The 25,146-nt window shown below is 43.3% G+C and overlaps 1 protein-coding gene across 4 annotated transcripts in view; it reads left to right on the top strand.

Annotated features, from left to right (window-relative positions):
- Positions 1 to 2,476: 2,476 nt before the first annotated feature.
- LOC137346767 (galectin-4-like) overlaps positions 2,477 to 25,146 on the top strand; it is a 32,569-nt gene continuing 9,899 nt past the window's right edge. Inside the window, exons 1-10 of one of the 4 annotated variants that reach the window (XM_068010563.1) lie at positions 2,477 to 2,924; positions 10,419 to 10,507; positions 14,019 to 14,226; positions 17,588 to 17,704; positions 19,381 to 19,416; positions 20,365 to 20,424; positions 21,940 to 21,978; positions 22,673 to 22,711; positions 22,819 to 22,857; positions 22,961 to 22,999. In XM_068010563.1, the coding sequence (XP_067866664.1) occupies positions 2,886 to 2,924; positions 10,419 to 10,507; positions 14,019 to 14,226; positions 17,588 to 17,704; positions 19,381 to 19,416; positions 20,365 to 20,424; positions 21,940 to 21,978; positions 22,673 to 22,711; positions 22,819 to 22,857; positions 22,961 to 22,999 (705 nt within the window). In that variant the 5' untranslated portion in view covers positions 2,477 to 2,885. The remainder of the gene's footprint in view (positions 2,925 to 10,418; positions 10,508 to 14,018; positions 14,227 to 17,587; positions 17,705 to 19,380; positions 19,417 to 20,364; positions 20,425 to 21,939; positions 21,979 to 22,672; positions 22,712 to 22,818; positions 22,858 to 22,960; positions 23,000 to 25,146) is intronic. The other 3 variants (XM_068010564.1, XM_068010565.1, XM_068010566.1) reach the window with 3 other exon arrangements.

The raw sequence follows: 25,146 nt of genomic DNA, 5'->3' as shown, positions 1-25,146 counted from the left end.
CTTTCCCCTGGTGTAACCACACAATGGACCAGGATAGGGAAACCATGACGATCTATTGTTGTCTGAATGGGGAACCATTCTGTTATAATGGTGCTACTTTACACCTATTGATTTTGGTTTGGGCTGTGAGTTAGTCTGTCTCCAGAACCTTTTGTTAATCCATTCATGTCGATTGGAGTCATCAATATGCAATGGTGCTCCTTTCAATTTCAGTGGGTTCTCCCAGAGCTATTTCAGATGAGGTTAATAAGTTTCATCCTCAACAGATGGAGGTGAGTATTTTCAGTACAGGGGGGTCACGTGACTGCTTCTCCATTTTGTCTGTGGTACAAGTGACCATGTTATTGTGGTTCAGTTTAACAGTTGACTTTTAATTTTCATAATTGCTTCAATTCATTATTTCATCACGGTTCCTTTCAAGCATGACACCTCTGAAAAATTGATGTCATCCAAAACTCTGCTGCTCATGTCTTAACTTGCACCATGTCCTGTTCCCCGATCATCCCTATGCTCACTGACCTACCTTGGCTCCTGGTGAAGCAACGTCTTAATTTTAAAATTCTCATCCTCGTTTTCAAATCCCTCCATGGCCTCACCCCTCCTGATTTCCTGATATATATTAATGACCTAGACCTTGGTGTACAGGGTACAATTACAAAGTTTGCAGATGATACAAAACTTGGAAGCATTGTGAATTGTGAGGACGATAGTGTAGAACTTCAAAAGGGTATAGACAAGCTGGTGGAGTGGGCAGACAGGTGGCAGATAAAGTTCAATGTAGAAGAACACGGAGAGACAATATAGAATAAAGGGAACAATTCTAAAGTGGGGTGCAGGAGCAGTGGGACCTGGGTGTATATGTGCATAAGTCATTAAAGGTGGCAGGACAGGTTGAGAGAGTGGTTAATAAAGCATACAGTATCCTCGGCTTTATTAATAGGGGCATAGAGTACAAGAGCAAGGATGTTATGTGAAACTTGTATAAGACACTAGTTTGTCCTTGTTTGGAGTATTGCGTCCAATTCTGGGCACCACACCTTAGGAAAGATATGAGGGCATTGGAGAGAGTTTAGGAAAGATTCACAAAAATGGTTCCAGGATGAGGAATGTCACTTATGAAGATAGATTGGAGAAGTTAGGTCTGTTTTCCTTGGAGAAGAGAAGGCGGAGAGTTGATTTGATAGAGGTATTCAAAATCATGAGGGGTCTGGATAGAGTAGATAGAGAGAAACGGTTCACACTCAAGAAAGGATCAAAAACAAGAGGGCACAGACTTAAAGTATTTGGTAAGAGAAACAAAAGTGACATGAGGAAAAACTTTTTCACGCAGCGAGTGGTTAAGGTCTGGAATGCGCTTCCTGAGAACGCGGTGGAGGCAGGTTCAATTGAAGCATTCAAAAGGGAACTAGACAGTTATATGAAAAGGAAGAATGTGCAAGGTTACGGGAAGAAGGCGGAGGAATGGAACTGAGGGAATTGCTCTTTCAGAGAGCTGGTGTGGACACGATGGGCTGAACGGCCTCCTTCTGCACTGTAACATTTCTGTGATTCTGTGATCTTCTCCAGCCCCACACCGAGATATCTGTGCTCATCTAATTCTGATCTCTTGAGCATCCCCGATTTTAATTGCTCCACCATTGGTGCTATGCCTTCAGTTGCCTAGGCCCTAAACTCTGGAATTCTCTCGGCTCTCTACCTCTCTCTCCTCCTTTAAGGCACTCCTTAAAAGCGACCTCTTTAAAGAAACTTTTGATCATCTGATCAAATATCCCCTTATGTGGCTGGGTATCAAATGTTGTTTTATAACGCTTCTCTGAAGCACTTTGAGACGTTTTAATTACAATGAAGGAGCTATATAAATATAAATTGTTGGGATTAAGACATACACATTGAGATGCAAATCTTCACTACTTGTTGCTGGATTAACAATTTACTACACAAACACAATCTCGAACCCAGTTTCCCCGTTATCTCGGAACCGACTGGATTTTCACATTAATTGTCCATTAAACTTACCGTAGGAAGTTACAGCTGGTATTTAACAGCGTAAAGACTTTATTAACATGCTGATAATTATTAATGTATAAATTCCCCGATCAGTATCTGTGACTAGAAAGGGGACAATTTATAATCTTCAGTCTCTCCTGCAAATGGTGAATTGTTGAGCACGGTCTTAAAAAACGTCACATTTTACATTTTTAAAAACTTTTCCTTTCTGACTCCTTTTTTTTCGCTGCTAAAAACTGAAAAGCAAATTTGATTCTTCCCTCCAAAACAGAAATATCTGAATTTAAAAGCAAATGTACAGAAAAACAAAAAGTAAAACACATGCTGAAAGTTCTTTTTCCTTTCCATTCTTAGGGTTTTCTTTTGCTTTGGGCTTTTATTACCCTCCCCCTCGATTAATTATTAATTCTGTAACCCGAAAAATTATTTTTAACTTCAATAACCACAGTAGACAATCCGCTTTCCAGATGCAATCCTGCCAGGAAATGTTTTATTTGTTGTTCAGGGAAAGAGAGACGATTACCAGTTTCAGTTCAGCTGTTTTTGAACTGACACGAGCTTGTGTTTCCTTTTTTCAATGTTTCAAACGAGCTCTGGGCAGTTTTTTTCCACCAGAAAAAAAACGAACGCTGTAAAAAAAAAAGCTACTTTCTACAAATAAAGGTCGGATCTTTTTATATTAAACTCCCTTCCATAAGTAGCTGTTGCCCTATTATTTTTAAAAATAATAATTTTAAAAGGTACAAACTTAAAAAGTTCCTCTCCTCTCTACACCTCCCCCTCAATGCCAAAAGGAAATTACGACAGCGCTTGCTGTTTCAGGAGCTGTGTCAGTATCTGCAGTTTAGAAGCGGATCTGCTCCGGATCAGACTTGATTATGGATTTCTTTCCAGCTCCACAACCCGTCTATAACCCAGTAAGTACTTTGGCTCATTAAACACCATTTATCCGCAGTGTCTCTGTTCAGGATTAAACCAGGCTTTGAAATAGGCGTTGACTTTACTCGATTAAAGCAGACAGCTACATTTAATTTTGTTCTTAGTTCCTGTACTTTGGAATTTTTTTCCCCTCTCTATCTTTCAGTTTCAGGCACTTTGGAGACAAAGAATAGACTTTAGTTAGCCCATGGGCCAAGGGAATGGGAGGGTTAAGTTCAGGGCCAGTTTTTGACTTTATGCCAAGGAGGAATTTTAATTGTATAAAGATGTCAGTTAGATGGAGGGCTGTAATTTTGAAATGGCGATGGGGATGCTGTTCATGACAGTTGTTGTGGTATTATCTCCAGTTTGTGTTTAAATATATATTTGGTGTTAGGCAAGTTGTTGGGCGGGGGGGAGTTTGCATTCCTAAGCAGACAAATCGATGCTTTACTCATGCTGCTGTCTCTGTAGTTTGGTCATAATGCAGCATCCTTCTGAAATCTTCTTTCTTTGCTTGGAAGCTTCTCGGTTTGTCTCGTAAATTAAAAAAGGACATTTTTTTTAAATCTGTGGGGAGACAGGATGGCCGAAGTGGGATTCTGTAAAAGATAAATAACAATTCCTGGATTGATGTGCTTTGGTTCACATTCACGAGTTACAAATTTCCCAACTTTGGACATTTGACCTACATGTTGCCAGTCTCTGATAATAAACATGAGGCAGGCCATTCAGTCCATCTAAATTTGTTACTCGAGAAAGATATCTTTTTATTCATTTATGGGATGTGGGTATCGCTGAAAAGGCCAGCATTTATTGCCCATGCCTAATTGCCCTTGAACTGGTAGTGGTGGTGAGCTGCCTTCTTGAACTGCTGCAGTCCGTGTGGTGAAGGTGCTCCCACAGTGCTGTTAAGTAAGAGTTCTCGGATTTTGACACAGCAACGACAAATGTACAGTAATATATTTCCAAGTCAGGACGGTGTGTGACTGCTAAATGTTTACAGGGTTTTTGCCTTCGCTATGATGCTGACTATGCAAAGAAGTTCCTGATTTCAGTCCTAAATTTACCTTTTGCCAGTTTGAACTTTTTGTCCTATTCTAACAATTTAATGAAAAGTAATATTCCAAATTTATCTTTTCCATATTGTTTACTCTCTTTCTACAGCTTTGGAATGTTCTGAGGTGATGCTATATAAATGCAAGTTTGTTCTATCTTTACAAAAATCACCTCACAACCACCATTATCCAGGCTGACGAACTCACATTTCTCTAGAGTGCAGTGTGATGTATGAAGCTATGTAAGGCAGCTTATGATACATCAGTTAACTTTATGCTCTAGACGCCCAAGCCCAGTGTCACATGTTTGTCCCCAGATGCTAAATCCATGTTCTTGTGTTTGACAAAGAATCATTTCTGCCTTGAGGTTGACTCACCCTCTAGGGCGTAAGTGAAACCAATGGTACTGAGGAGGATTTCGTCGCTCCTTGCCTGTTTTGTTTTGCCATGGATTATGCCTTCCTATCTGCTCTGATAGGGGGGAAATTTCAGGCTATCTCCCCAACTCAGTCTCTGTGATTGGACCTGAGCCATGGTTCAGTGTGTTGCACTCTCGCTACTGACTTAAGGTCGTAGGTTCAAATCACACTCCAGAGTCTTGAGCACCAAATCTAGGCTGACGCTCCAGTGCAGTACTAGAGGGAGTGCTGCACTGTAGGAGGTAGTATCTTTTGAATGAGTTGTTAAACCCAGCCCCATCTGCCCTTCCAGGTGGAGGTAAAAGATCCCAGGGCACTGTTTTGAAGAAGGGCTGGTGAGTTCTCTCCAGTATTTATCCCCCAACCAACATCAAATCTGATCATTATCACATTGCTGTGTGTGGGAGCTTGCTGTGCACAAATTGGCTGCCACGTTTCCTACATTACAACAGTGACTGCACTTTAGAAAAACGGCATTGGCAGTAAGGCATTTTGGGACGTCCTGAGGTTGTGAAAGATGCTATAGAAATGCAAGTTCTTTTGATTGCACCCTGCCTCACCACCTCCCACCTCCCCCCCCCCCCCCCCCCCACAAAGGCTGGAAACATCTGCCCACAATTCCCTGCTCTGTATGGCTCAGGAGTTCATTTACTGCAACACTGATGATTCTGTGTTCATCATTAAAACACAATGAATGTGTTATATTCTAGTTTCATCCTCTCTTATATGATCTAGAAATGTAGAAAAAAAGAGAAAATGATATGGTGGCTGAAAATGTCAGAAAATCGAAAATGGTGTAGATACACAACATATCAGTCAGTGTCTGAAGGGGAGATGGGTTAACCTATCGATTGTAACATTTCAGATGTTGTTCTTCACCAGAGCCAAGTTATATCCTGACCAATCATCTAATTTCTCCAGTCCCCAAAACATTAACAAGGGGGAAATTAACAGGGCTATGGGAAAAGAGGAGGGGAGTGGGATAAATTGGATTGCTTTACATTTTTTTTGCACTTCGGGAAGGATGTGCGAGTCCTTGAGAGGATTCCGAGGAGATTTACCAGAATGGTTCCAGGGATGAGGGATTTTAGCTACAAGGTTAGGTTGGAAAAGCTGGGGTTGTTCTCCTTACAGCAAAGGAGATTGAGGGGAGATTTGATAGAGGTGTAGAGATTAAGACAGGCTTAGATAAGTTAGACAAGGAAAAACTGTTCCTACTAACTAATGGTGCAAGGACTAGAGGACACAGATTGAAAGTTTTGGGCAAAAGATGCGGTGGGTGGGGGGTGGGGGGGGGGAGAAATGTGAGGAAGAACTTTTTTATGCTGCGGGTGGTAATGACCTGGAACTCACTGCCTACAGGGGGTGGTGGAAGTGGAGACAATCAATGATTTCAAAAGAAAATTGGATGCTCGCTAAAAGGAAATAAACTTGCAGGGCTATGGGGATTGAATGGGGAAATGGGACTGACTGGATAGCTCTGTGGGAGAGCCAGCGTGGACTCTTGCCTGAATGGCTATCTTCTGTGCGATAAATCACTCTATGACTCTACCACAGGCATGATGGGCTGAATGTCCTCCTTCTGTGCTGATCATTTTATGATTCAATGATTTGATTAGCCTTTCTTTCTTCTTTGGAATAATGCTCAAGAATGTCCACTTCCTGCACAGTCACAGACTGCAGCAGTTCAAGATGGCGGCTCCCCATCGCCACCTTAAGGGTAATTCGGGATGGGCAATAAATGCTGGCCTTGCCAGCGATGCCCACATCCCATGAACGAATAAAAAAAAAAACAATCACTGTAGCAGCTTCAAGCCCTCTTTCACTTACCTTGTCCTACAAGCCTGCGAGGATTTTGGTTCTCTGTAATAATGCCTGCTGTGGTTTTCGGGAGGCTTGTGTGTACTAGCTAAGATTTTATTTCAGAAAATATACTTTATTCATAAAATTTGCTCAAGCACATTACCTAACAGTTCACATTTGACATTGCATAATAGCAATACAGTTCAGTTTCTGTCAGTGCAGTACATGGCACTCTCGGGTGCCTCACTGCACTTACAATTACAGGTTATATTTACATTTTACATTTACATTTCATGTCAAACATTCTCTGGTGCAAATGGCCCAAGGGGTTTTATACAGGTTCCAGTCGCTCAGCGTACTATGGTGGAAGGGCCTTAGACTGTGGTCTTTCCCCATTGATCCTTTGTAGCAGCTGCCCTAAGCTTTAGTGCATCCCTCAGCACGTAGTCCTGAACCTTGGAATGTGCCAGTCTGCAACACTTGGTCGTGGACAACTCTTTGCATTGGAAGACCAGTGAGTTTCAGGTAGAGCAAAGAGCGTCTTTCACCAAATTGATGGTCCTCCAGCAGCAATTGATGTTTGGCTCAGTGTACGTCCCTGGGAACAGCCCGTAGAGTCCTCGGTAGGAAATGCCCACTCAATTAGCATGTCGACTAATGGGAGCTGGCATCAATCCTGTAGAAGCGTGATGAATGAGAGGCGAAGAATTGCTGTGCTCGAACACAGCAAGGTATTTCTGACTGCATACTAACCACCAACACTCTGAATAGCATGGAAGGAATCTAAATCAACAGATCTTAGTTTTTTTTATGAACACTAACATAAGGAATTGATACTCATATCTACTCAAAAATATATCAACAAAAATTTCAATTAGCTTCTTTATTGAAAGGCAATGAGAGTTTCAACTTCCTCTCTCTCTTTTGCTGGTGCTGACAGTTTACAGATGAGACCTGTCCTTGCTGTTGCCTCTTGAGTACAACTCCAACCGCCAACACCTCCCCACTCCTACACCCAACACCTCAGTCATGTGGTCAGTCTTTTGGCTGGAACCCAGTGAATGTTGACTGGCTATTCAGCTCTGGGGAGCTTTACAGCCAAGCCCAATCCTGATGTCTACATTTGTGCAGACTTGCCGACAGAGGCCCTGCAAAGTGATGAGAAGCAGGGATGCTATTTTTCCCTGTTCTTCTTCCCCACCCCCATGCATCCCAGCTCCAAGCACTAAGAGCAGCCTGCCTCATCACCACTGCTGCAGCCCTGCCTGACGTCAGCTCAATCAGCACAGGCTGCACATTGTATCAGGGCACCTTCCTCATAACACAAGAGCAGGAGTCGGCCCTATGGCCTCTTGCGACTGCATCATCGTTCAATAAGATCGTGGCTGGTCTTCCTCAACTCCACTGTCATGCCCTATCCCCAGATCCCTTGATTGCAGCTGTGTACCTAAGTCAATCTCTGCCTTAACAATACTCCAACAACTGAACATTTACAACTCTGAGGTAAAGAATTCCAAATTCACAACCCTCTGAAGGAATTTCTCCTCGTCTCATCCGAAATGGCCAACCCCTTTATTCTGAGACTGACCCCTAGTTTTAGACTCTCCAGCTAGAGAAAACAACTGCAGTCTCTACTCTATCAAGTCCTCTAAGATCCTCAATTAGTTTCCTAATTGAGCCAATTGGGGAAGTGGAGAGTGAGTCTCTCTTTCTCAAATGCTCTGTTCAGACAGAACCTGCTTTGGTCCAACTGGACTGGATTCTCCACATGTGCTTCATAAGAACATAAGAAATAGGAGCAGGAGTAGGCCATTCAGCCCCTCAAGCCTGCCCCGCCATTCAATACGATCATGGCTGATCTGTCCCAGGCCTCAACTCCTCTTTTGGACCTGCTCTGCCTAACCCTCGACTCCTCGAGATTTCAAAAATCTATCTACCTCCTCCTTCAATACATTTAGTGACCTAGCCTCCACATCTCTCTGAGGCAGAGAATTCCAGAGATTCACCACCCTCTAAGAGAAGAAATTCCTTCGCATCTCAGTTTTAAATGTGTGCCCCCTTATTCTGTAACTATGTCCCCTAGTTCGAGAATCCCCCACTAGTGGAAACATCTTCTCAGCATCTACTCTGTCAAGCCCCCTTAAAATCTTATATGTTTCGATAAGATCACCTCTCATTCTTCTAAACGCCAATGAATAAAGACCTAACCTGTTTAGCTGTTCTTGATAAGACAACCCCTTCATCCCAGGAATCGGCCTCGTGATCCTTTTCTGAACTGCCTCCAACGCCAGTATATCCTTCTTTAAATACGGGGACCAAAACTGTACACAGTACTCCAGGTGTGGCCTCACCAACACCCTGTACAGTTGAAACAAGACTTCCCTATTTTTAAACTCGAACCCCCAATCAATGAAGGCCAAAATTCCATTTGCCTTCCTAATTACTTGCTGCACCTGCATGCTAACCTTTTGTGTTTCATGTACAAGAACACCCAGATCCCTTTGTACTGCAGTATTTTGTAGTCTTTCTCCATCTAAATAGTAATCTGCCTTTTTATTTTTCCTGCCAAAGTGGATTACCTCACACTTTCCCACATTGATCACTGTCTGCCAAATTTTTGCCCACTCACTTAACCTATCTATATCCCTTTGCAGATTCTTTGTGTCCTCATCACAACATGCCTTCCCACTTACTTTTGTATCATCAGCAAATTTGGATACACTACACTTTGTCCCTTCCTCTAAGTCATTAATATAGATAGTAAATAGCTGAGGCCCTAGGACCGATCCTTGTGGCACTCCACTAGTTACGGCTTTCCAACCTGAAAAAGACCCATTGATCCCAACTCTCTGGCTTCTGTGTGTTAGCCAATCCTCAGTCCATGCCAACACATTACCCCCAATACCCTGAGCTCCTATTTTGTGCTATAACCTTTTATGTGGCACCTTATCAAACGCCTTCTGAAAATCCAAATACACAACATCTACTGGTTCTCCTTTATCCACTCTGCTTGTTATATCCTCAAAGAAATCTAACAACTTTGTCAAAGATGATTTCCCTTTCATAAAACCATGTTGACTCTGTTTGATTACATTCTGCTTTTCTAAATGTCCTGCTATTTCTTCCTTAATAATTGACTCAAGCATTTTCCCAATGAAAGATGTTAAGCTAACTGGTCTGTAGTTTCCTGCTTTCTGTCTCCCTCCTTTCTTAAATAGGGGCATCACATTAGTGGTTTTCCAATCCGCTGGTACCCTACAGGAATCCAGTGAGTTTTAGTAAATTGTGACCGATGCCTCCACTATCTCTGCAGCCACTTCTTTTAAAACTCTTGGGTGCAGGCCATCAGGTCCTGGCAACTTGTCTGCCTTTAGTCCCATCAGTTTGTCCAGCACCTTTTCCCTTGTATTAAAGATTGTTACAAATTCCTCCCTCCCATTTACACCTTGTTCATCTATTATTGTTGGGATGTTTATAGTGTCCTCCACCGTGAGGACCAATGCAAAATATTGGTTTAAATTATCTGCCATTTCCCTGTTCCCTGTTGTTAATTCCCCATTCTCATCCTCTAAGGGTCCCACACTTACTTTAGCTACTCTCTTCCTTTTAATATACCATAGAAGCTCTTACTGTTTGTTTTTATATTTCTTGCCAATTTAAACTCGTAATCAATTTTCTCCCTCTTTATTAGTTTTTTAGTCATCCGCTGCTGGTTTCTAAAAGCTTCCCAATCCCCTGGCCTACCACTCGTTTTTGCCGCATTGTATGCCTTTGCTTTAGACTTGATACTCTCCTTAACTTCCTTTGTTATCCACGGATGGTTCACCATTCTCTTCGAATCCTTCCTTCTGACCGGAATAAATATTTGCTGAGTGTTATGAAATATCTGCTTAAACGTCTACCATTGCTCATCTACTGACATCCCCTGTAGTCTATCTTCCCAGCCCGCTTTAGACAACTCTTTCTTCGTAATTGCCCTTGTTTAAGTTGAAGACATTGGTTTGAGACCCGAGTTGCTCTCCTTCAAATTCAATTTGAAATTTTACCATGTTATGATCCCTTCCCCCTAAAGGATCCTTCACAATTAGATCTCTTATTAATCCTACCTCATAACATTCATGCTTAAGAGGTGCCTACATTCTAGCTATATGCTGCCAACTGCAAGTCTCCTTGTCCCTGTGCTGCCTTCTAATGACCCTGTTTTGTGTTTCAGCCAATTCCTTACACTGGGCCCATTCCCGGGGGTTTACAGAATGGTAAGATGATCATGATTAAAGGACGAGTGCTTCCCCACAGCAACAGGTATTCCACAGAGAATTTGTTTTAAAATCATGAGTGCGGTTGTATTAATTATCCAGCTTTGAAAATCTTTGAATAAATCTTAATCTACATATAGATTGGGCAAACCAAATTAGCAATAATACTGAAGAGGAGGAATTCCTGGAGTGCGTACGTGATGGTTTTTTGGAGCAATGCGTTGAGGAACCAACTAGAGAATAGGCCATCCTAGACTGGGTATTGTGTAATGAGAAAGGATTAGTTAACAATCTTGTTGTGTGGGTTCCCTTGGGGAAGAGTGACCATAACATGATAGAATTCCCCATTCAGATGGAGAGTGAGAGAGTTGATTCCGAGACTAGGGTCCTGAATCTAAATAAAGGAAACTATGAAGGTATGAGGCGCGAGTTGGCTATGATAGTTTGGGGGAACGTTACTTAAAGGGTTGAAAGTGGGGATAGGCAATGGTTAGCATTTAAAGAGCGCATGGATGAATTACAACAATTGTTCATTCCTGTCTGGCGCAAAAATAAAACAGGAAGGGTGGCTCAACCGTGGCTTACAAAAGAAATTAGGGATAGTGTTAGATCCAAAGAGGAGAAATATAAAATGGCCAGAACAAGCGGCAAACCTGAGGATTGGGAGCAGTTTAGAATTCAGCAAAGGAGGACAAAGGGATTGATTAAGAAGGGGAAAATAGAGTATGAGAGGAAGCTTGCAGAGAACATAAAAACTGACTGTAAAAGCTTCTCTAGGTATGTGAAGAGAAAAAGATTAGTGAAGGCAAATGTGGGTCCCTTACAGTCAGAAACGAGGGAATTTATAATGGGGAACAAAGAAATGGCAGACCAATTAAATACATACTTTGGTTCTGTCTTCACAAAGGAGGACACAAATTACATCCCAGAAATGTTGGGGAACATAGGATCTAGTGAGAAGGAGGAACTGTATGAAATCAGTATTAGTAGGGAAATGGTGTTAGGGAAATTGATGGGATTGAAGGCCGATAAATCCCCAGGGCCTGATAATCTACATCCCAGAGTACTTCAGGAAGTGGCCCTAGAAATAGTAGATGCATTGCTGGTCATTTCTCAAAATTCTGTAGACTCTGGAACAGTTCCAATGGATTGGAGGATAGCTAATGTAACCCCACTATTTAAAAAAAGGAGGTAGAGAGAAAACAGGGAATTATATATTGGTTAGCCTGTCATTAGTAGTGGGGGAAATGCTGGAGTCCATTATAAAAGTTGTAATCACAGAGCACTTGGAAAACAGTGACAGGATCAGACACAGTTAACATGGGTTTACGAAAGGGAAATCATGCTTGACAAATCTACTAGAATTTTTTGAGGAGTTAACTAGTAGAATAGATAAGGGAGAACCAGTGGATGTGGTGTATTTGTACTTTCAGAAGGCTTTCGATAAGGTCCCATATAAGAGATTAGTGTGCAAAATTAAAGCACATGGGATTGGGGGTAAGGTACTGACATGGATAGAGAACTGGTTGGCAGACAGGAAACAAAGAGTAGGACTAAATGGGTCTTTTTCCGAGTGACAGGCAGTGACTAGTGGGGTACCACAGGGCTCAGTGCTAGCACTGCTATTCACAAGATGTATATTAATGATATAGATGAGGGAATTAAATGTAATATATCCAAGTTTGCAGATGACACAAAGCTGGGTGGGAGTGTGAGCTGTGAGGAGGATGCAGAGAAGCTCCAGTGTAATTTGGACAGGTTGAGTGAGTGGGCAAATACATGGCAGATGCAGTATAATGTGGATAAATGTGAGGTTATCGACTTTGGTGGCAAAAACAGAAAGGCAGATTATTATCTGAACGACGATAGATTGGGAAAGTGGGAGGTGCAGTGAGACCTGGGTGTCCTTGTGCACCAGTCGTTGAAAGTAAGCATGCAGGTGCAGCAGGCAATTAAGAAGGCAAATGGTATGTTGGCCTTCATAGCGAGAGGATTCGAGTACAGGAGCAAGGATGTCTTGCTGCAATTATACAAAGCCTTGGTGAGACCACATCTGGAGTATTGTGTCCTTATCTGAGGAAGGATGTTCCTGCTATGGAGGAAGTGCAGCAAAGGTTCACCAGACTGATTCCTGGGATGGCAGGACTAACGTATGAAGAGAGATTGGGTCAATTAGGCTTGTACTCACTAGAGTTTAGAAGAATGAGAGGGGATCTCATAGAAACCTACAAAATTCTAACAGGACTGGACAAACTAGATGCAGGAAGGATGTTCCCGATGGCGGGAGAGTCCAGGACCAGGGGTCACAGTCTAAGGATAAGGGATGCGGAGGGATTTCTTCACCCAGAGAGTGGTGAACCTGTGGAATTCTCTACCACGGAAAGTAGTTGAGGCCAAATCATTAAATATATTCAAGAAAGAGTTAGATATGGTTCTTGGGCTAAAGGGATCAAGGGATACGGGGAGAAAGCGGGACGAGGGTACTGAGTTTGGATGATCAGACGAATGGCCTACTCCTGCTCCTATTTTTTTTTTCTATGTTAATGCCTCCAGTGTAGAGGAAACTGTGAACACAAACATCATGCCAGCTCTGAGTTCCCAATATCATTCCAGTATCTTGTCATTATTTAAAAGGGGGCAATTTCAACCAACCTCTTCTGTTAGTTAACTGATAGGATTGGGTGCAGTGCTGGTTTTATACCCCTTTAGATTTCACTCTTCATTGAAGTCAACTGTAATATTAGACTGGGTATAAATCTGGTGGTCCATGCCTGGCGAGTTAGGATAAAATTAGATTGGAATTATTTTTTTCTCCCTTGCCACTGGCGAACCATAAATGAAAATACAACACCTGATGTTGTTTATTGGTCTCGGAATATAAATCAATAACATTTCACACCATAACCACCCTCGGCCAATAATTGCACATGATTACAAAGTAAGTCAAAAGGCTCCTTGTGTTAATTGTTTGGTAGTTAGGTTTAATTGCATGCTGGTGATAGGCATTAACTGGGGATTCACTTGAGCCCCTATAATTAAACAAAGACTGAAACTGTGCTTGTTGGGTTAGGAGGTTTATGCTTGTAGTGTGTAACTCTGTAAATACATCTGTAAGTGTGTAAAGATTGGTTCTAGTTCTATCCTTTACCAATTAGCTTTCTGCAATAGAATACCTTGGCCACTTGCATCAACCCTACCATCTTGTGTGTATTTCTAAAATATCCAACTCAACAGGTAGGATATGGTCTTGGACTAAAATATCATCTAAAGGAAAGTACCTGCAACATTTCAGCACCACCTCTTCACTGCACTGGAGTGTTGGTTAGATCATTATTGGACACATTAACACTTTTGAGCCGGTTCCCTTGATTTTGATTGCTTGAGCCTGGTTGAATATGCATCTTTTAGCACGGCTGTTATTAACCATGTTAGGAACTGAATGGGACCCCCAGTATCTCTGTACTTTGAAGGGGACAATTGTACCTCCCCAGGTTGTTTTTATTTTGGTAGGTGAGGCTTCACATGACCCCTATTTCCCTCCTGTTCTCTTTCCTCAGATTTCACGTGAACCTTCAGTGTGGCTTGATGGCACAGCATTGTGATATTGCCTTTCACTTCAACCCACGGTTTGAATGTCCAGGCTATGTTGTTTGCAACACCTTTGAGAATCAGAGATGGTGCTCCGAGGAGAGAAAGCATGAAGTGCCAATCCAGAAGGGAGAAACTTTCCAACTTCTGATACTTGTCCAGAATGATTCTTATAAGGTAATTTATACAATTTTAGGAGTTTTTAACAAAGTTCAATAATCTTTAAATTCACAGTGCACTCACAGTCACTTGTTACAGTTTGGGAGCAATACATGATTGGGAGGTTGGCTTGTGGGAGCTGTGACTGTGTTGCTATGGGACCCACGGAAAAGTATGGAGGTTGAAGCTTCCCAGCCCACTTCCATCTCTTCTATTGAACCTACCCTTCATATTCCACAGCAAGAGAGCAAAGGGGTAAGGAATTGTCCTATTGTTGAGCTAATGGTGTCAATCAGGAGATAAGTCAGCAGGTCTAGAAACATGGGAGCAGGAATAGGACATTCAATCCCTCGAGCTGGTTCCATCATTCAGTTAGATCATGGCTAATCTGTACCTCGGCTCCATTTACCCACCTAAGCTCCATATCCCTTGATACCCTTGCCTCATAAAAATGTATCTATCTTGGTTTTGTAAGCTTCATTTGTCCCGGTATCAACAGATTTTTGGAAGTGAGTCTTCTGATGCAACAATGAGCTCCCTGATCCTTTTACAAGCAGTACATTCTGAGCCTGGCATAAAAAGAGCATGTACAGGGTGGGCCAGCTTCTCCAGAGGAAGACCCTGTCCTTTCAGTAACTAATAGGCAAATTCCCAGCAGCAACTGTTCAGATATCCCCAAGTCACACATTACTCCTGGGACTGTCTGATACCTGAATTCCAGCAGAAGCCAAATTCCCTTCCTGCATATCCAACATCATGTCCTCAACCTCAACGAAACATCTAAACATACCTCTGCCTCCACTTGGACTGACTCCTGAAGAAAGGTGCCTACAAGCAAGAAGTTTCCAACCACATAAAGATAGTTTGAACAAATCTTCCTAGTGAAATGAGTTACTCAGTTTAGATTCTTGGACCACAAGCTTTGCAGAATACACCCCTGCATCTGCTGAATGTTAGCCAACAGCCAGACTGGCACAATTCTACATACCTACTCCTGTCTCCAAAAAAAACAGCCATGGGCAGTGATTGGTGATGCCACATCAGGCCAAAACCAGCCTTGTGATCCCTCAGCTCCACTTTCCTCAACAGAGGACTCCCAAATTCAGCTGAGCAAGGAAAGATCTATTGGTCTTGGGGAAGGGAGCGGGTACAGCATCGATTCACCAGAACGATACTTGGGCTTTAAAGGGTTAAAATACAAGGCCCGATTGTATAAAGTTTTGGTTTGTATTCCCTTGAGTTTATAAAGTTGAGGGTGATCTAAATGATTCAAAATGATTAAGGGATTCAATAAGGTAGATACAGAGAAACTAAGTGGATGAATCCACAACAAAAGGCATTATCTTGAACGTAGAGCTCGACAAGTTACAAGTTAAATTAGGAAGCAGTTTCACACACAGGATAGTGGAAATCCTGATCTCTCTTCTCCAAAAAGCTGTGGATGCTGATGGGGGAGGGGAGGGGGGGGGGAAGGGTGTTGAAGAGAGGGGAAATGTTGTCCGTTGAAACTTTCAAGACTGAGATTTCTTTTGGGGTCTTGAGGGATATGAAGCTAAGGTGGGTAAATTGAGTTGAGATACAGATCAGTCATGAACTAATTGTTTATTATTTATTCATGGGATGTGGGTGTCACTGGCTGGGACAGTATTTGTTGGCAATCCCTAATTACTCTTGAGAAGATGGCGGCCTTCTTGAACCTCTGCAGGCCATGTGGTGAAGTTGCTCCCACAGAGGTGGTAGGAAGGAAGTTCCAGGATTTTGACCCAGTAACAGTGAAGGGACAGTGGTATAGTTCCGAGTCAGGATGATTTATGACATAAAGGGAAACTTACAGGTGATGTTCCCGTGCAACAGCTGCTCTTGAACAGTGGAACAGGCTCAAGGGGCTGAATGGCCTACTCCTGTTCCGATTTCCCAACTTCTGGTAAGTTCTGAGTGCATCAGCGTGGTTGGCAATAGAGATGAAGGAGTCAGGGCTTGGAGGGAAGGCATGGTGAGTGGGAATGGGGTAGGGGCAGCATCAGTGGGGGTATGGGTGTTTTTTTTTTGTGTGTCAATGTTGAAACATAGATTCTGGGAAACACTTGTGATCCAGATGTAATGCACACATGACTTTGTGAATTGTGGGTTATCTGGTCAGTCACCACTGGCATGTTTTCCATACAACTTGGCATTGATGTTTCATTTGTGTACCTCTAGCTAAAGGACACATTGCTCCAAGGCAGGCTGTTCATTTTCGATAAAACCAGCACTCGGGGCCTGCTCTTCCACCTGCAGTGACTCTGCGCTGTGCAGCTAAGCCGTCCTTGGCCTGTGTTTTCACGGCTCATGGGGTTTTGTCTCAGTGCAGACCTCCTGTAGAACATTCTAGGTGGGGAGGGAGAGGTTTAGTGATGTTCTAAATGTGTGTTAATTCAATGTGACCTTTGAAGTCAGAATTGCCTTGCTGTACTAAAATGAGGAATTTGTAAATAAATAGCAAGCATGCCACAGCTCTTTAAGATGGTGTCATGTTGAAATTGTGTTTTTATTCATCTACTGATCCAAATTAAGGACCTTCTCAAGGGCAATTTGGGATGGGCAATAAATGCTGGCCTTTCCAGTGATGCCCACATCCCCTGAGAGAATTTTTTAAAATTGTTGCTGGTTAAAAATGGCATTGGGAGAATGGGGTAAATCTAATATCTTGTTGGTTTTTGGTTTCTGGCACTACTGTTGTCTTATCTGAGCTTTGTTTATTTTCCTACGGCAGGATTTTTGTACTTGCTGAAGGATCTCCATGTTCCAATACGGCAGTTGCATTTGCTGGTGCATTTGTGTGATGCCACTGAGATTGGTCAGTATCTGGCTCGCCCTGCAAGTAATTGCAGTCAGAGGGGTGCATATTAATACAGACTGGGTAAATCCCAGGTTTGATCACTGCTCTATGTTGATCTCAGCTTGGGCCACTACCGTTGGCATTAGCAATACCCTATGTGGGAGAGACAGGATTCCAGCTCCTGGCTCCCATTCACGGACCGTTGCTTGGAAGTGCAGAGGCTTGACTGCTGGGGAAGGATGACGTGGGGCTTCATTAACTCCTTCCATCCCATGGTCAAGGAACCTGCGGTCATTCCCTATTTGAGTTGTAGCTGGAGAGTGGGTGAGATAGCAGAGGTCTGGCAGTGCACAGACAATTGTGCCCCTGCAAAGATCAGCACTCCCAGGAGAGGAAGAGGAGAAACTCAAAACAAAAAGAAAAGTCAAACTCTTATTACCCTGTTTAAAAAGTTGGAACAGTCCAGTCCAGGATTTAGTCTGGCGTCGTATGAATTATCAGAGGATTTGTAAATGATGGTTTTGCCAGTTATTTTTGAGTGTTCTGTGTTGTGTTGTCAAGGTGGCGGTGAATGATCGACACTTCCTGGAATTTAAGCACCGGATCCCAGTCTCCAGAGTGAACACCATTACTATAGATGGCCAAGTAGAGGTCGTCTCCCTCAGCTTCACAAACAATGTAAGTAGAGCACCATATTGTAACTTGGTGTGGGGGAAGTGTTTGATTGAGAGGGTGATTACCTTTAGCAAGTGACAATCTACACAGTACCTCCATGAATTTAGTGTAAATCCCCTGCCCTTCGCAGTATATGTGTTTGGAAAGTTCCCCCGTGTGTATCTAGTCAGGCAGCCTAGAGTGCAGTGGATACTTTTTGTCAAAGGGTCCTCTTGTCCAGTGTGGTTGTGATGAGCCCACTCAACATGGTTACATCTGAAATGATGCATTCAAAAGGAAACTAGACAAGAACATGAGAGAAAAGGGGATAGAAAGATATGTTGAAAGGCTGAGATGAGATTGATGGAATGGGAGGAGACTCATGTCAAGTATAAACACCAGCACTGGTGTTGAGCTGGATGTCCTGTTTTTGTGCTGTATATTGTATGTAATTTAAGACGGGCACATGAGGTTTGTTCTTTCCAATTGCCACCTTTGCTGAGCGTGGAGATTCGGGGCAAGTGAGGAGAGGAATGATGGAGTTCCATGTGGGAATCTTTGCTGAGTTAACTGATCACAATCAGATTGTTACAATTGGGGCAAGGAATGCGGGGTGGGGAGCGGGGAGGGGGGATGTGGAGACAATCACCCAAGCTTCCTACTCCTGTAGTAATGGATAAGGGGCAAGCACAGGATTGGATTCTGTTCTGATGCCAGCTCCCCAATACTTGTGCCAACTGGGACCCAAAGAGTGGCCACCATGGTAGTTTCCAAAGGATTCCTCTTCGCGTGATCCTTTAGGAAAGTGTAAATGGTTTTCAGGGAGAATTGCAAACGCCTCCCCTTCCAATCCTGCCCTGGTCACAGACTCTTCTCTCTCAGTTGTTCGTCCTGTTAATGCTGAGTCAATAAATCATTTTGAGTTGTCGGTGAGAACTGAAAATCAGATTTGTTTCAAATTTTTTCTTCCTAGTATTTGTTGTTTGGTGACTTATTGCAGATAATGGGGGTAATTTTAGCATAAGTCCACTGGTGGGAAGTTAACAGGATTGGATCAGCTGCTTAATCTACTCCTCGCTCTGTTTTTAATTTCTAGTGAAGTGGAAGGAATCGGCTGGCGTGTAAAATGGGCAGCAGAACTGAACCCATCAATTTCCTGGCCATCAGCTTAGATTAAAATAACTCCAATCACTTCAGGAGGTCTTAAACTTGGGTGTAATTTGCTGCTGACCTCTGACCTTTGCCTTGGGTTCCTGCCAATCGTGGAGCCAGAACTTGAGGGTGGTGCGGGAAACATAAAATCAGATCATTTGTACAAACAGAATTAGTGAGGGTGCCTTCTGGGTGAAGGAATGGGAAGGGAGCTTTGTATGTTGAATGTAACTAACTGTGGGCCTTGTTTGTGTGCATCACTGCTCCCTAGTGGCCTTTTGTTGTATTGTATCCTCCCAACAACAATCAAGGCCACTGATGTTTAAAGGTTTCATGGCTGGGAAATGACCAGAATCTGCTCCCTGCACACTGGTATAAAGTCCCATACAATGATCAGATATTGACTTATTCACATAGAGTGAGACAACGGCTGTGACAATCGTGAGATCAGTGGAGATGAGAATCAGCAGCTTCTGCTTGGGATGAGGGCAGTTGAAATGTTTCTGCTATCTTCTTTCAAACTGACACTTATTCTGTTTCAATTCCAGTTCCAACCAGCAGCACCAGCCGGAAATGCAAATAATGTGAGTTTGGGATCACTATAGTTATCCCTTCAACCCATTTCTGCTGTCTGTTACAATGTCCTTCCCAATAATTTACTCCACATGCCTGTTACTCATTGTGTGAAGTAGTTTAAGATTTATCTGTAGAGGGGAGTTTAGGCAGAATTATTTCCACTAGCTTTTGGAGCTATTGGTGTCAGTCTCCCTTTTTTGAAATCATTTTGAAACGACTATTGAGTTGCTTCAGGCTCTTCTGACCACCCCGAGAAGAGGCCCAACTTGCTCAGCCTTTCCTCATTGGTTGGAATCCTGAGCACAAACAGACAGAAAGATTACCACAGACGCCGGAAATACAAGGCAGGTCTGTAGGGGCAGTAAAGCAAGGTCTTCAGAACAGAGACTGCAGGATGAGTCTTGATCTCCTGGCTCTCAGCTCTGAAGGTTCTCCACCCAAAATACTAACCTGTCTCATCTGTTTCCAGATGTGGATGGGCCTATTGTTCCTGCCTCCCTTTTCCCTGTTTTCCTCCTGAGTGCCCTATCCTTGATATAGCACAGTGACCAAGTACTGCACTTGATACAACAGTTAGAGTCGAACTAGTGTCTTCCACTGTGGGTGAGGTGGTGCGTAGGCCATTATTGTACATCCATGGTATGCTGGCGGTAGAGTGGTATTAGCTTGGGCTGGGCAGAGATTGCCTGCCTGCTCTACCCAAAGGACATTAAGTGGAAAGGTTCATTAGAAGCAAAATGTCCCTGAATTTTTCACCTCCCCCTGTAACCAGTTCCCTTCTGCTGGGCACTTCAGAAGTCAAGACGGTGCCTCATCTGTGCCCCTGTGCATGGCACTTACCCATTAAAACAATTCAAAATAGGTGAACTTTGTGACGTGTATTGAAAGGGCCTTGATGGAACTGGCATACTTAGTGCTGCATGTATGTAAAAAGAACATTTTTGTTTGAATTCCAGTTCAATCCCAGCTTTCCTGCATTTCCACCCTCTGCTTATCCCATTGGAAATGCCTGTCCGGTAAGTTTCTAGTTGTTGCTGTTTCTGTTGCATTGTGGGATTGCAACCTTTGTTTCAAGCTTGTCCTAAACCCACTTTAAAAAGGGGCATTTTATATGGTGTTGGCTTTCGGGATGTTCTGTGTCAGAGGACATGAATACATAGTCATAACCAGAGGCATGCTGAGAGTTTGGTACTTTCTTGCATTATTGCCTCAGTCTACTTGAAGATTATAAATAATAGGTCTTTAGGTAGCGGGTCTGGATGATTTTCTTTTCTTCCCAATTCTGTCACCTCCTCTGCTGAAAGCAATCAAGGGTACAACTTTTGCGAGCCCCGATTTCCCCTCATCACCTCAAGTATCTTACCCAAGTGGTCATTTTAAAAAAAACATTGTGGGCATTGTTGACGAGGCTATGCCGAGATGTCCTGAGGTTTAATACAAGTGGCTTACTCGGCTACTTCAGAGGACAGTTGAGAGTCAACCACATTGGTCCAAGACTGGAGTCACATAAGGGTCAGCGTAAACATGGCAAGTTTCCTTCCCTAAAGGGCATTAGCGAACCATTTGGGTTTTTTGTGGTCACTTTTACTGGTACCAGCTTTTTTATTGCTAGATTTTTTTGAACAGAGTTCACGTTCTCCAGCTCCCACAGTGGGATTTGAACTCCTGTTCCCAAGACTAGTAATATAACCCCTGCAACTATTACACAAAGCATCTTTTTCCCTCCTTGGCTTTCTGAGGCATCCCCCTGAATGGCTTCAGGGAGCTCTCTGTGTGGGGTAGCCAGCTAAAGGGTCAAAGACCAAGGGGGAAAAAAAATAGGAGTTATTAGTGACATCAAACCGGTTAGTTCATCCAGAGTTTAGGAGAATTCCTGTCAGTGTCCTCTTTACATATAAATCACCATACAGCAAGTAGCACCTTGCCTGGCCTGGTGCTTTTTAACCTTAGTCCCATTTTCCACGTCCTTTTAATATTTCTCTCTGACTTTGTTTTGAATAATGTTTGTTTATAGTCTCTGGCTGGATAGTCACTATTCAACTAACCCTGTGTGTGAAAATAACTTCCAACGGGGGTGAAAGGCTATCTGGGGTAGGCGGGAATGTGGAGTCGAGGTTACAATCAGATCATCCATGATCCTACTGAATGGTGCAGAAGGCTCGAGGGGCCGAGTGGCCTCTTCTTGCTCCTAATTTGTATGTTTGTATCCTCCGTCTATATCCCTTTGATTTAATGACCAGTGGCAACAACATTTTCATTGTTTACCCTGTTTACCCTCTTCAAACCTTTCATCATTTTGAAAGCCTCTTAGACTCTCTCTTCACCTCTGGTCTTCCAGTGAGGAAAGGAAAACTTCAAAAAAAAACCCCATCTCAACAGCTATAATCTTTCATTTCTGGTATCCTTCATCCAGTGAATCTTTGGCATTCCATGCTGTTTCTCCTGTCAGTTTTCTGAGAATGTTCTATCAATAATTTGAGTTATTTAAAGTGTCCAGATGTTGTTGTATTAACCCATCTCTTCACTTCCAGGCTGGTTTCATGTTTGGCCCACCTGCCTTTGCCAATCCGGTAAGTTTTGACCTTTTGGCTGAACTCTAAACTCTATTCCCTAGCTACCAACTCCATCCCTCTCCTTGGCAACAATCTGAGATTAAACCAGTCTGTTCATAACCTTGGTGTCATATTTGACCCTGAGATGAGCTACTAACCAACCACATGTCATCTATCGCCACGACCGCCTCTTTCCAACTCCGTAACATCACCCAATTCCTTGCCTGTCTCCGCTCATCTGCTGAAACCCTCATTCATGCATTTGTTACCTCTTGACTCGACTATTCCAACACACTCCTAGCTGGTCTCTCACATTCTACCCTCCGTAAACCTGAGGTTATCCAAAACTCTGCCGCCAGTGTCTTAACTCGCTCCAAGTCCCGTTCCCCATCGCCCCTTTGCTCTCTGACCTCCATTGGCTCCCGGTCAAGTGATGTCTTGAATTTTAAATTCTCATCCTTGTCTTCAAATCCCTCCATGGCCTCGCCCCTCCCTATCTCTGTAATCTCCTCCAGCCCCACAACCCTCCGAGATATCTGCACTCCTCTAATTCTGGTCTTTTGAGCATCTCTGATTTTCAACGCCATTGGTCGCCATGTTTTCAGTTGCCCAGGCCCTAAACTCTGGTGTACCCTCCCTACACCTTTCTACCTCGCTTTCCTCCTTTCAACCTTTCTGCTTCATGTCTGATTAATTCTCTCTCCAATTGCAGGCTGGTTCCATGTTTTCCCCACCTGGCTCAGCCAATCCGGTAAGTTCTGGCAGCTCTGCTAATAGCTACATAGGTCAATCCTGTCCTAATGGCTCCAACAACCTTTCTTTTCACTTCGTGCCTGATTAATCTCTCTTCACTTCCAGGCTGGTTCCATGTTTGCCCCACCTGCCTTTGCCAATCCGGTAAGTTTCAACCTATTTCCAGTGGTTGTGCTGATGAATGCTTTGGAATTTTTGAATTGTTGCATAATTTTCATGCTGTGATAATCTCCCTCTCCAATTCCAGGCTGGTTCCATGTTTGCCCCACCTGCCTTTACCAATTTGGTAAGTTCCAATTTGTTGCTAGTGGTTACGTCGACCAATCCACTGAATCATCATCGCCTTTCTCAATGCCTCCACTGTCTCTGATTTGTTATGCTGCTGTACTGACATCCAGTACTGGATGAGCAGCAATTTCCTTCAGTTAAGTATTGGGAAGACTGAAGGCATTGTCCTCAGCCCCCGTCACAAACTCTATTCCCTAGCCACTGATTCCACCCCATCCTCACCCTGAGTCCTATTTTGATCCTCACTGAGCTTCTGACTCCATTTCCTCTCCACCTCCGCAACATCACCCGTCTCCTTCCCTACCTCAGCTCATCTGCTGAAACCCTCAGCCATGCTTTTGTTACCTCCAGCTATGACTATTCCAATGATCTCCTGGCCGCCCTCCCATCCTCACCCTTTGTAAACTTGAGCTCAACCATAGTTCTGCTGCTTGTATCCTAACTCGCACCAAGTCTCTCGTTCACCCATCACCCCTGTGCTCGCTGACCTACATTGGCTCCTGGGCAGGCAACATCTCAATTTCTAAAGTTCTCATCCTTGTTTTCAAAACTCTCCATGGCCTCATCCCTCCCTATCTCTGTAACCTCCTGCAGCCCCAAAACTGTCCAAGATCTCTGTGCTCCTCCAATTCTGGCATCTTGCACATGCCCGATTTTAATCGCTCCACTGTGGGCAACCATACCCTCTGCTCCCTAGGCCCTAAGCTCTGGAATTCCCTCCTTAAATCTCGCCACCTCTCTCTCCTCCTTAAAACCTACCTTTTTGACCAAGATTTTGGTCATCTGTCCTAATATCTCTTTATGTGGTTCAGTGTCAAATTTTGTTTGATAACTCTGTAGTGAAGCACCTTGGGATGTTTTACTGTATTAAAGGCACTATATAAATGCAGGTTGTTGATTTAACGACCCTGAGACTACTCTACCACATTCATTCTCCCTGTCCTTTTCCCTCCCTGTTCAATATTTCCCATCTTCTCCCACTTTCAGCGATTCAGTCAGGAGCAACTCCTTGTGTGGCCTCACCAGCACCACCCAAGTGGCTCCTTGTGAAGTAGACCTATAATTGTTGACAGGCTGTTTGAACTGAGGAGAGCACCGGAGCTGTACCCAGTCCTGCTCGTGCCTCGTACCCAGTCCTGCTCGTGCCTCTTGCCCAACACTTTCTAGCAGGTAGTGATTGAGTGGGAAAACTTACTGACTTTTATTCTGTCTTTTCCACCCTGTGGCAAGAAGTCGATTCTGGTTTGTGGGATCTTGCTGTGTGCAAGTTGTATACCCACATTCACCTACATAACAACAGTCTGAACACTTCAAAAGTAATTCACTGGCTGTATAATATTGAGAATATAAAAGTTGCAAAACAATTGCGATAATCTTTTTCAACAGCTTATTTGTTCTTTCAGTAGAATACACATTCCCCTTTCAGTGTATTGCACGTTTTAAGTGTGAGGTTCACGTGGAAACTAATGAATGAATTGAGTTCAATAAAATTGATGTCTTGGACCAGTTATTTATCACACTAGGAATAAAGGATTGAAATCCTTGCATTTATATATTGCACTTTGTCAAAATCTCTTTGAATTGTGTTTACTTCCATTGTAGCAGTCACTGTACTCTGAGGTTTATTAATGTGGCTGTTGGACTGCAGAAGGCATGTAAGCAAGCACCAGAATTGAGCTCAGCCCAATGCTAGGAATTATAATCAGGAATTCACAATCCATTCTCTCTCTGTGATGGAGGTTTCTAAGATTTCTCCCTCCAATTGCAGGCCAGTTCTTCATTCTCCTTACTAACATTTTCCTCGAGAATGTTCACTCCAGTATGTATCAAACTGGCATTTTCGAGACTAGAATGTTTCCTTGTAGAAGCTTTCGGTGAAGCACTTTTTGCATCTTTCACAAAGTTATTATTTAAGACATGGAACAGCTCACACTGTTACTTCCCTCCTCTTCTCTATCTCTTCCACCATTCCCCACCCGAGCCCTCGCCCTCATTTTCACCCGCATCTCTTCTGAAGGCACCGGCCCCATTCTGGTATATCATCTAATTGTCTAGCGGGAATGGTGTCAGGCTATTCAGCTGCAGGAGCATCACCGCCTAGACTATAAGGTTCTTCCAACTGCACTTTGTAACCAGGCTCCGTGA

Source organism: Heterodontus francisci, chromosome 30, assembly GCF_036365525.1.
Source record: "Heterodontus francisci isolate sHetFra1 chromosome 30, sHetFra1.hap1, whole genome shotgun sequence".
Lineage (NCBI taxonomy): Eukaryota > Metazoa > Chordata > Chondrichthyes > Heterodontiformes > Heterodontidae > Heterodontus > Heterodontus francisci.
The sequence above is the reverse complement of the archived record's forward strand: the minus strand, read 5'-3'. Positions and strand labels throughout refer to the sequence as shown.